General features: G+C 44.6%; 1 protein-coding gene across 1 annotated transcript in view; it reads right to left on the bottom strand.

The window, feature by feature from the left end:
* Window positions 1–9,049: 9,049 nt before the first annotated feature.
* RCOR1 (REST corepressor 1) overlaps window positions 9,050–12,436 on the bottom strand; it is a 46,231-nt gene continuing 42,844 nt past the window's right edge. Inside the window, exon 11 of the mRNA XM_077465131.1 lies at window positions 9,050–10,446. Within this exon, the coding sequence (XP_077321257.1) occupies window positions 10,387–10,446 (60 nt within the window). The 3' untranslated portion in view covers window positions 9,050–10,386. The remainder of the gene's footprint in view (window positions 10,447–12,436) is intronic.

Here is a 12,436-nt window from a genome sequence, read left to right as displayed (position 1 = left end):
AAAAGGAGGAGATCTCTGAAGCCTCTCCTGCAGGTCCTGTCTCAAAAATCGATCCCATACAAATGGGCTTTTCCGTTTAGACTTAATTTCTCCTATCTGAATAAATCTTACAGCTTTGAACAATTTTGTTGATGGTGAACGCATCTTACTTCATCTGGGCCTCATCTCTACCTCTCCTATCCCTCCACTGGATCCGAAACTCTCCGTCAAAGAAGAGACCACCCCCGGCGAGCCCTCCCAAACCCCTCTGGCAGAAGCAACAAGCAAAACGATCAAAGGATGGCCACCCAACCTGAGGATGACTAATCACTCTTCCTTTCTTCCATTGCCCACCTCTTTTTTCTGCTTGCTTTTTTTTTTTTCTTCTTCTTGTTTAGGGGTTGGCTTCACAGTCTGGACTGCAACCTAAGTCCGGCCTGGTGTTTCCTGATTGACTCACCTCTTATTTAACTGGCACCATTACTTGTTGGACATCTCATAAGTCCCCTGTTCCTGTTTACCTAACTTTTGGAGCCCCTCATCTCTCCCCCTACTCTAGGGGGGGCGGGGATGGACTCCTGAGCTCTTTCACTGATTGAAAAACGGATACTCTACTCTGAAAGAGCTCTGTCCTTTTTTCTAAAATATACATAACTGTCCATTTAATTTTATGTTTTTCTTTATTCCCCCCCCTCCCCCCCTTTCTTTTCTTCTTTCCCCCCTTCCCCCACTATCCCCCCCCCCCCCCCCCCGCTCTGTCTTTTTTTTTTAATGGCGGATGGGTCGGAGCGGATGCTTTGCCACTTTTACATGTTTCACTTTGTTATTAACATGTTGTGTCTTTCCTTCTCAGGTGCCTCGCTCTCTGCCCCCTTTTCTTTCTCTCCCCCTTCCTCTCCATCCGAGTCCTCCAGAAACCCAACTCTTCACCTACCACTGTGCCCTCGGAATCCAGTGGAAGCGTTCATCCACAGCATCTCATCCCAGGAGATCAGGGTAAGAACCTCCTACACACAGCACACCTCCCTACCTCTGGTCCATGGCCTCTGACTCCAAACTCTCCAACAATCTGAAGATTGTTGTTACACACAACGTACAGGGTTTAAACTTGCCAGTCAAAAGACGTAAAATCTTTCAGCTCTATCACTCACAGCGCCTGGAGGTCCTGCTATTGCAGGAAACATTTCCCGAAATCCTATCCTATCCTATCCTATATAATCCTATCCATTCCTTTCCGGACACTATCCCCAATTCTTCCTCTCCAATGCCGTTAACAAGACAAAGGGCGTTGCAATATGCTTTGCCAAAAACGTGGGCTTCTCTCACTCACTAACATTTAGTGATCGGGATGGTAGATATATCTTGGTCAAGGGCTTTATAGAGGGCACTGTATATTCATTTCTTACTATGCCCCAAACAAGAATCAGGCCAGCTTCTTTTCCTCCATGCTGTCCACTCTTAGCCCACTGCTGGAGGGGAAAATTGTAATGGGAGGGGATACCAACCTCCCCTTTGATTAATCCCTAGACAAATCGTCCAAGGGGGCCCCTCAATCTCGGAAACCTCCGAGACAGAGCACTAAAATCGCCTCCTCGCTATATACTCTGGGTCTGGTGGACATCTGGAGAGAACTGAACCCTAGATCAAAAGACTACACCCACTTTTCTGCCCCTCACCAAATCCACACCAGAATCGACCACATCTTCATCCAATCCCACAACATCCCTTCCACGACTAAAGCTATAATTAGGGACTCCCCCATCTCTGACCACTCTATGGTCATAGCTTATATAAAATGATCATACGTGTCAGGACACAGGTTCACCTGGCGTCTGAATGAAGTACTTTTAAGTGACCCGGCCCACTGCGCATCCATACAACGTGACATCCAGGAATATTTCATACTGAATAACACCAACTCAATATCCCCAGAATACCTGTGGGCAGCCCACAAGGCGGTAGTCCGGGGTAAGATTATCCAAATTTCTTCCCAGCTTAAGAAGGGAAGGAGGATTGAGATAGATAAACTCACCAGGGAGTTTCATTCCCTGAGTAAAGCTCATAAAACGCGACCCAACTAGTGCTTCGCTGCTTTCCCTTGAATCGGCCCGAACCTCCTTAAACTTAGCTCTTACCACCGTGGCAGAGAAACACCTTAGATGGTCTGGAGCCCGCTTCTACTCTCAAAAGGACAAAATAGGAACCAAACTGGCAGTAAAATTGTCCCCCAGACCACGCTTCCACTCCTTCCCCAAAATTCGTACCCTCTCAGGTGATCTGTCTCATAACCCACACAGCATTATGGAAACATTTCATAAGTTTTATCGTTCCTTATATAAGGATGATCACCCTGTCCCCTTATCCCGACTAGGTGACTTTCTTGACTCGGTCCCTCTACCGAAACTCTTCGGATCACTCAGATCTTTTGGAAGACCCGATCTCTGAAGCGGAAGTTCTGGGAGTCATAAAACACCTAAAACAGAGCTTTTCAGTTGGATACTATAAAAAAAATTGCGTCGACGCTTGCCCCTTTCATGGCCAAATTTTATAACTTGCTCAGGTCCGGCTCTCCCCTGGACAAAGCCCTTAACCTGGCATATATTTCAGTGATACCAAAAGCGGGCAAAGATTTCACGTTGGTCTCCAACTTCCGCCCCATCTCGCTCATCAATAATGACCTTAAAATCTTTACGAAAATACTCTCCAACAGACTTTCATCCTTTATAGCCCAGTATATCCACAAAGACCAGGTGGGCTTTGTCCCGGGGAGACAGGGACCTGACCAAATTAGGAGAACAGTAGATATAGTTTCTCTCCTCAATTCCAGCTGGGATGGTGGACCACGTCAAGAGGGTTTCCTCTTGTCAATAGATCTTCAAAAAGCTTTTGACACCATCTCCTGGCCTTATCCGTTTAATGTACTACAGAGATGGGGTTTTGGCCCACACTTTTTACAATCACTGCGATCCTTATATTCAACCCCTTCGGCGCAAGTCAGACTCCAAGGATGCTTCTCTGATCCCCTCGTAATAGAAAAAAAGGCACCAGACAGGGTTGTCCCCTTTCCCCCCCCTCCTGTTTGCCATTGCGATCGAGACCCTGGCAATAACAATTAGAGATCACCCTGATATTAAGGGAGTTTGGTGCAGAGGTCAGGAACACAAATGTGCGCTGTTCGCGGACGACTTACTGTTATATGTAATTTCTCCCCTGATCTCCACCCCTAACATCTTCTCTGTGCTTGATACCTTTGGCAAGGTCTTGGGCCTGCGCGTGAATCCCTCGAAGTCCCTGGCCCTCAACATCACGGTCTCCCCAGAACGCCTCGATAGCTTACGGAGCCATTTCCCCTTTTCTTGGTGCCAATCATCTCTTCCATACCTTGGGGTTAACATCTCCCCTACAATAGACACCTTATACGCCTCTAACTATCCTTCAGCCTTTCGGAAGCTCACATCTGACCTCACGAGCTGGGATAAGCAGAACATTTCCTGGTTGGGCCGTATCAATGCAATCAAGATGACCCTGCTTCCCCGTCTTCTTTACCTATTTAGATCCCTCCCAATCCCGATTAGGAAATCCCATTTACAGGCCCTGCAAACCAAAATTCTCCAATTCGTTTGGAACCCCAAAGGCAGGCACTGTTCGAAACATATCTTATATAGGATTAAAATCCCAAGGTGGCCTAGCCTTGCCTAATCTCTGGTGGCATTACCAAGCGGCGCAATTCGCACAAATAACTGTCTACTCTAAAGGGTCCGAAACCAGACTGGGTTGCAATTGAAAGACAAGCCATTTTCCACGACATACGATCGACTACATCATTTGGTCCCCCTCCAAACTTAGGCCCCCACCCTCTCCCACTCAATTGCCCTGTGCGACCAACTACACAGACAGCCCTCGTTTTCGCCCTCCATCCCCTTACACATTTGTTTGACAATCCCTCTTTACCCCCAGGAATGAATATTCTAGCATTTAGTTGGTGGCTCAACAAGGGCCTGCTTAGAATTGGAAATTGCTTCACACCTTCGGGCCCCATATCAGAGGTGTACTGCACCAGTAAACTCCAAATGCCTCCTTCTGAACGATATAGATTCTCTCAATTATTACACTTCCTCCGCTCAATCTGGCCCCATAAGACTGCTTCTCCCAAAGCTACCCCCTATGAATCTTTGTGTGCAGAGGCCATGGACCAGAGGGGCGGGATATCTGTCATATATGCCTCCCTAGCCACAGCGACCTCTAAGCCCTCTTACGCTTCAGCCTGGGAGAGTGACCTAGGCATTTCCTGGGATCAAGATGTATGGTTTGCATGCTTCCAGCGCGCTTTTAAACATATTTTGAATATCTCACTTATTGAAGCGAACCTTAAAAAGGTACTTACCAGGTGGTATAGCGTCCCCTCCCTCTTAGCCAAGTTCTACCCAAATGCTTCTCCGCTGTGCTTTCGGAACTGTAACCATCTGGGCTCTATGCTTCACGTTTGGTGGTCCTGCCGAAAATTCGGTGTTTGTGGAATAAGGTCTTCCACTTGATACGTAAGGTAACTTCGGTCCAGGTCCCCCAAACTCTAGAGATAGCCCTCCTTAACCTCAAAATTGAGAGGATAGACAAACATTCCCAGGCTTTAATATTCTTCATTCTACTGGGGACCAAAATCACTATTGTGGCCCACTGGAAGAAGCCATCTGTTCCTATCGCAGTGGTGAAGCATAAAATTTCCTGGATCATGGCACAAGAAAAGCTAGTCAGCATTACACTAGACAAAACCCGAATCTTCGAATGCATCTGGGAACCATGGGCGAAGTATTGCCACATCTCCCTAGTGCCGGGAGTATCCTCCGTTTGAACGCTCCCTCTGGAGGACCTGGATGGAACTACCCTCTACCTCCCTTATCCACACTCAGGCTGGACCCTAATTCCCCCCCCCTGTCCTCCATCCCCCCCTCTTCTCCTATTCTTCCTGCATTTCCTTTTACTTATTCCGTATTGAGGCTCCTGAGTCTGACCGTTTATGGTTTAGGTTTTAATTTCGTTTTACCTACTTCCCCGGTTTGTGTCCTCCTCCTCCTCCCAGTTGTCAGGAGACGGAGGTTTACTCCTCGATACTAGAGAACTCCTTTGACCATTGTAAGCTTGTCACCAAGGCCCTTTTTTGTTTTTATGTTCTTTTTGCACTAGCACTGGTTTCCTGAATATTTTTACTGCTGACAGCGGTGTGTGGGGACAGTGAGGGACAGGACCTTCCCTTCTGCAGTGAGAGCCCTTTGGGGGCGGGGGGGGGCCTTGCCCTTACACCCCCACCCGATTTCTAGCCGAGGGCACTTGGTCTGTTGTCCTCCACCTGATCTACTCAGGGTAACTTTTCTTTTAGTTTACCTTTTCTTTTTTGTCTGTTGGGAATCGCTTTTAGAAGGGGCTCGTACCCCGGACATCCCTGAAATACGGTGGTTCACTGGAGTTGGCACTACAGTGCTCGTTCTCTTTTATTTTCGACTGTTTATTCTAATTGCCCTATCCATCAGCTTCAAGGAATGTTCTGTCAGACACAATTCTTCTTGCTTGCTCCAATTTTTTTTATGTCCTTGTTGTTCCCCTCTTCGAGTACTGTAAAAGTGATTTACTGTGACTTGAGTTTTGTTTGCATTTGTTAGCTTGTTATTACTTTCAAACACTTAATAAAAAACTATTGAAAGAAAAGTAGATCTTCTAATAGGCTAGGACCACTATGCCTTGAGCCGTAAACCTGGCTAAAGGAGGTGCCATAATCTTTCAGAACACTCGTGGTGCTGTGGCTAAGCAGAATGGCAGTGCCACGATTGAAAAAATGTTATATTTCAAACCACGGAAATTTCTGGTAAGTGGGAAACTTTGGAGAAATGAAACTCCCCTCCTTGTAGGATGGACACAGCCGAACGAATTATGAAAGGATCGGATGTTCAAGTGCTGATTCAGATCTCCAAGATCTAGCATGGGTCTCACCTCTGCTTGGATCTGGGACCTTAAAAGGTTTGAACCAAAAAACAAAAAAAAAAAAAAAACAAAAAAAAAAAAAAAAAAAAAAACCTGTTCCACTAAGGGAATCTCTGATATCACCGACTGGGATAACAGCTGATCCAGAGACCAGACTCCCCCCCCCCCCTCTCTGGAACCTTAGGAGCATTGTTTGAGATGGACACTCTTGCATAAAGACTGCCGCATCAGCAGCCCCAAGGACCCAAACCCCAGACCCTCAGATCAAAAGCCGTCAGGGCCATCCGGGCTATTTTCCCTCACCCAAAAGAGTGGGGGTGCTCCTTCATGAGAAGGCCTTAGCCTTCTGCTTCATGGGCTTTCTGCCAAGATCCTGGTGCTGCCCTTGGAAACTGTCTCCTGAACCTGACGATTGAGACCGTTGAGACTGCCTAAAGGCAGATAGCCCAGGCATAGGAATGGCTGCACGATTAAAAAGGAGAACTGTTTGAACCTCCTTTTACTGGTAAAAGAGAACTTTACCCCTTTTGGATGTACTTATCCACTCTAAATGGTCATTTCTCAGGAAGGGACACAGACTGGCTAAGGGTTTTCACCTGGTGCTTCGGCTGATCAATATCTCAGCCATGGACCTCTGCAAAAATGCACTAGTCCAAGTATAAGCCACAGGGCTTAAATGATCCGAGTCCTTCATAGCATCTGTGAGACAAAGTGCGTCAAATACACCAGCCCCTTGCCAGGCTTGCTGATCAGGCAGAACTTCAAGGTATCTCACCTGTTCCTTAACCCCTTGGAGTCCACATTCCAATGCATTGGCGTGACTCGAAATGTGTTCCACCAAAATAGTGGAGCAGACGTTAAAGGGTTAATGGACTGAGCTACTCCAATTGCAGCCAGAACTGCAAAAGATATCTGGTCTTTAAAAGTAAAATTCAACCTTAACTTGCTGGATCCATTAACATCAGTGCATTATCCACTGGACATGAAACTCTGCTCACTGAGGTGAGTGCAGCATTAATAGCTGGAACCCCCCCCATTTCTTGCATAGAAATGTTCCCATTCAGAATACATAGCTATGCATGAATAGGAAAAACATCCCCAGGTGGGGGAGGTTCAAATTAACCCCATTAGAGGTAGATATCTCAGGAGCCTGTGCTACAGGCAACAAAAGGGTAAAGTAAAGGAGTAGACAAACACCTGACTTGTGCGGCTACTCCCTCCCTGTTAGGATCCTCCGAAGAGGAAAAATAAGTATCTTCTAATATTTGGGAAGATCTACCTGATCCCCAGCCTCCTGCACCTCAACAAAAGGGCCCAAGGATTAGATGGAAATCTGTGTTTAGTCTATGGAGAGACATCATAGCAATAATCTTTTAAATGTTAGAAATAAAAACCTGTTTGTATGCAATACACAGGGACAGAAGTGTTCTACCCTTGACGGCTCATCTGTCTGGCCGCATATTTCTTTTTACATCTCAGGGGAGGAAGACATTTTGGAAGGGTTTTTAGTTTGTTGTATACCATTAATCCCTTAGAGGAGTTTGTGGTCCCTTTGTCACTCATAGCTTACAGTACAAAGCAGAGGCACTACCAGCAAAAGAAAGCTTCACTTGCTAGGCTATAGTACAGTACGATAACTGCTATTAATCCTAGTTATACAGTAAAATGTCAAAAAGGGAAATGCCTGTGTCGCCAAACCTGACCAGCAACCACTCTGCTCTGTCCCTCCACCGCCAGGCAGCAGCTTCTCTTGCAGAGCTCTAAACTACTTCCTAAGCATGTGGCCAGCGTCTTACACCGCTTAGCCCCGCCCACGCATGGAAACTGCCCCCTCTTTCAAACAGGGAAGTTGAATCTCCCGAGTGAGCGCCGGCATCATGGCGTGTGGCGGGGCAAATCCTCCGCTCAGCGAGCAGCCACAGCTTGCCAAAAAGAAAATGTTTTTGTTAAAAAAAGGGCAGCTGGCTGGCATTCAGACAAAAATCGCCAATCTGGGGGCCCAGGGAGTGATCAGACCCCCCTTCATATCTGAGGGTCTGAGCTGGCTTGAACAGAGAGGAGAGTGGAGCTTCTGCTGTTTCCAGTGTCAGAATGGTGAGTGCTCAATACAGCCTCCAGTGGTGACACAGACATGACAACACAATACAGGGATACTGAGAAAATCTCCCCTACCTTATCCTCGCAGCAGGGTTTATCAGAGATAAGAAAAAAAAAAAATAAATAAATCTTTGCCCTTCACGGTAGGCTCCAAGACGTTAAAAGGAAACCTTCAGGAACGGGGGGAACTAAGGTTATGCCACAATCCTGGACCTTCGAGAAGACCCTGCCAGTAAACTTTTATTGGCCTTACTGCCAAAAAGTACTGGATCCCAGGGCCCAGCTCTTAAAGCATTCGCAAGCAAAACCTTGCGTCTTCGGATGATGAGGCCCGAGTACCATTCATTTAGTCCATTACAGAGACATCAGAACGGATCCGGTCAGGATGGCTGGCTCTCATCAAGGATTACTGCCCGTGGTGCTCAGTACAACACATCCTTACATGTGCCCAACACCTTAGACACTGGAAAAAAAAAAAAAAAAAACTGAGGACTCCCAGTAGTGGGAAGAGTTATATGGGGGAAGTTCACGCCTTAAGGGGAATGCCAGTGTCCAGCTCCTGATGGTCCGATATAACCCACATAGTTATTACTATGGCTCTGTGTCCCCTGATGCAAGAAAAGAAATACAATACAAAATTACATCACTTTTTTTTCCTGTCGTATGAGAATTTTTGCGACTTTATTTTCCTATTCAATTTCTACTTTCGACTATTAAGCAAAAAAGGTCATACAATATTTGGATCGTGTGTATGGGGCATAAGGTTGGGGCTTTTTTTTTTCGTTACACATTTCATCACATGCTGAGCCGGTAGTGCTTGGCATCAGTTACACAATAAGATTCAGTGCTAAATGCATTCGCTTTTAGGATGCCTACATCTCCTTTTAGTTGTGGCTCACCAGAGTGACCATATTGAAGAGCACTTGGAGCAAAGTTAGCTGCTATTATACTTGAGTCAGATTTAAAGTACACCAACAGATCCCAAAGAAATACAACGGCATTCATGTATAAAGAATATATTTAATTATGTAAGAGTTCACAAATAAAATCCAGCTCCCACTATATTTTACAGTAAAATATTAACAAATCAAAAATTGTCTAAGCAGGCTTACTAAGCAATGGACATTGTTCACAAAAAAAAAAAAAAAAAAATTTTTTTACAAACATCTATCAAAAACACACCATTTTCAACCCCTTCTTTATCAATGACATAATTTACACTTCAAATCATCTAATTGTATTGCAGGTTCTTAACCTTGCAGCAAACTGTAAGCATTCAACAACTTCTTTATTCTGACGCAATGGAATATACAGCCCAATAGAAATTCAATTCAAAATATGTAAACACCCTATTATACAACATGCATAGTCTAAGCCAGGGTCAAAGTGTAACCGTTACACAGATAGCGGAGGAAGCCAATTTGTGAACCGCACAAGCACCCCGTTAGTGAAGTGGTAGGCCACCCGCCTCCTCCGCTGTATGTGGAAGTATGTACACGTTAAGCGGCTTTTCAGCTGTTGCTGCGAGATAAGCACAGCTAGGGCCAAAAGAAAGATGTACCCCTGGTTTAAGCTCCTCTCCCGTCTCACAAAGCTTATTGTGCTTCAAATCCTATAGAGATTGCATTGATGCAGAAAGTGTTTGACGGAATGAGATTTTGGGACCCAGTCGGTGTATAAAAAAAAAAAATCTCACATTTGTTCCTATAGCGTCAAGCCAGGCAGACCGTTAGTGGATCAAAAAATGGTTTACCCTGATTTTTTATGTTTTTTTTTTTTTTAAAGAAAAATCCACACCCTCCCTGAGCACCAAAGCAAACTGGCTAGAGAACACGAATATACCCTTTTAATTAGTAATATTAAAACAAAAATCTATTTAAGCATCCCACGACATGACAAATACTACGGCAATTGGAGACCCCCAAATAGGTTTAAGGCAACACCTACCTGTGGCCAATAAAAATAAAAATAAAATAAAGGGTGCGTACGCCATCTTGTTCAGTGGATGTTGGGAGGTAAGGAACAGGGCTTATGAAATCATTAAAGAACCACAGTCTCTGCTTGGCATTATGGGTACAGAAAGGCTCAAGTGACTCCTGGAAACGTATTCCAGGTACTCCCAAACAGTCCAATGAGGGTGGTGGTTTTGGCTCCATGTAACTTTGAAGGGACTCACCCAGCCAAATCCCCTTAGCAGTTATGCCTATAAACTGACTACATGATCAAAAACTGGCCTTATTACCTTTAGCAATCAATTTCCTCCATTTTCCAAGAGCAGCATGGAAGAATAAAAAGGAGATTAGCTGCAACGAGGAACCGCCCCCCCTTTATTTTTTCTTATAACCGACGGTCATAGCCAAACAAGATGGCTGCATTTAAGATCATTAATAAGTGCACCTAAAAAAAACAAAAAAAAAAAAACGAGTAAACAATTTGGTTAAATATTTGCACCTTATCCAGGAGAAAATAAATACAGTATTTACATACAACGTAATAAAATATAGTCTGAGAGACTGCCTCTATTTCAGACCAAACTGAATGGTGGCGAGCTTAGTCACCAATATTTATTATCTTACATATTCTTGAGTGATGAATAGCGTTTTGGTGCTTTCTAATCCTAAAATTTCTCAACAGCAAAAAACCCTAACTAAAAAATAAGGTCAGTTGAATAAGCTAGTACATAGAGTCATTTCTGCACATTAACTTAATACATTCCAGCTTTCTGCAAAATATATCACTTTAAAAACATTCTTATAGCTAAATTTTATATTTTACAAAACAATTAAAAAAATGATTAATATATTAATTATGTGGACCCCTTTTTTTTTAATCAAATGCAAGGTTAACTTTAGTTTGCTAAAACTCTATAAATGGGAATATATATATAGATTTTTTTTTTTTTAAATATAAATAAGAGTCCGTCAATTGACCCCGCCACAGACCATTACCTAAAATGTCTACTAATCATGGTAACAATAGCTACAAACTGTATATGGCAGAAGCGCTGAGTGCAGCTGCACTCTACTATATATCTCTTCCCACTGAAACCGCACGGTTGAATATTCTTAGGCGCACCCATGGTGTAATTTATAAAAAGAGAAAAAGGAATGCCGACATACTTAATTCCCCTTTATAGAAAGAAAATTAAATGCACATTTTTTTTGTTGCTAAAATTTTGTTTGCATTTATTATTAGGAGCCTGGAAGGCATGTGGGGCCCTGCAGGCTTTCAGGCCATACCTCTAAGGTCTGTTTAAAAGCCAGAGGACATGGACTACAAGAGCCCTCATCAGCTTCTTCACAGCCCATTGAAACTACAAGCCTGTCTGCCACAGTGGAAGACAGTACTTGTAGTTTATTTACAGGAATCTGAATGAATGATGCAGCTGTGTGGGTGGAGCCTTGCACAGCTGCGCTGTTTTAAAAAAAAGTTACAAAAGGTGTGGGGAGAACCCTAGCCCGCTGTCACAAATAAGAAGAGGGGAGAGGGGGCCGGAGCTGTAACATAATACACGTTTCACCATAAATACGAGTGCAACATGTTACAAATGATGAAGCCTTTAATTGTAACTGCATCTGTACTTCGATTGCCTTATTTCTACTGTAAATTCTCACAGATATCAGTTGTGCAATATATCACAAATAGTGAGGAAGGGGGGCGGGCTGCAATGCGTTTCCGAGGTCTCACCGCCCCCTCCCTCGCATGTCGCCTTAGCTCTGACAGCAGCATGCAAGAGCTCCATGGCTACTCGCACTATCCCTGTACCCTGCCAACAGGAACCCTTGATGCAAGTGTTTTTAATAAAGTGTTACTGCTTTTAAACTCATACACCTGGTGCCCTCCTTTGAGGTTTTCCGTCACAGATATCAGTTGATGGTGCCAGTTAGGTCCAACTCATGCATATTCCTGCGTTGGGGGCAACAACCTGCTGCATTGCTCTTGAATTCAGGGCAGAGTTGACGCTCACATAGTGACAGTGACTATACTTGCTTGTACTACAATGTGGGGAAAAGTTGCAGGGGGGAGGGGGCCCCATGACTGACTGCTGATCTGCAAGCACATGGTCACACCTAGACTTGCCTGCACTACCTGGACAGACAGCAATGCCTCTGCTGCTGACCCCCCCACGAATTCCTCGCAGGCTGCAGTGTCTGGGAGGGAAGCACGGGGAGGAGGATTTGGCTACACTTCCATTTCTTGTCCAGGTGTCATGAGACACGATGATGCAAAGCCAGCTGTGACAGACATATGGCAATGTGTACAGCTCCATAAGGCTTAATACAAATTTTCAGGCACAGAGTGGAAGAATAGATACATGAATGACAAGGCAGCCTTATCCCCATTTAAACTTAAGAAAAACAATACAATCTGCTTCAGCAGGGGAGAA

The sequence above is a fragment of the Lithobates pipiens genome, unplaced genomic scaffold (assembly GCF_037356315.1).
Source record: "Lithobates pipiens isolate NorthernLeopardFrog02 unplaced genomic scaffold, aLitPip1_a1.2 Scaffold_30, whole genome shotgun sequence".
Taxonomy (NCBI): Eukaryota; Metazoa; Chordata; class Amphibia; order Anura; family Ranidae; genus Lithobates; species Lithobates pipiens.
The sequence above is the reverse complement of the archived record's forward strand: the minus strand, read 5'-3'. Positions and strand labels throughout refer to the sequence as shown.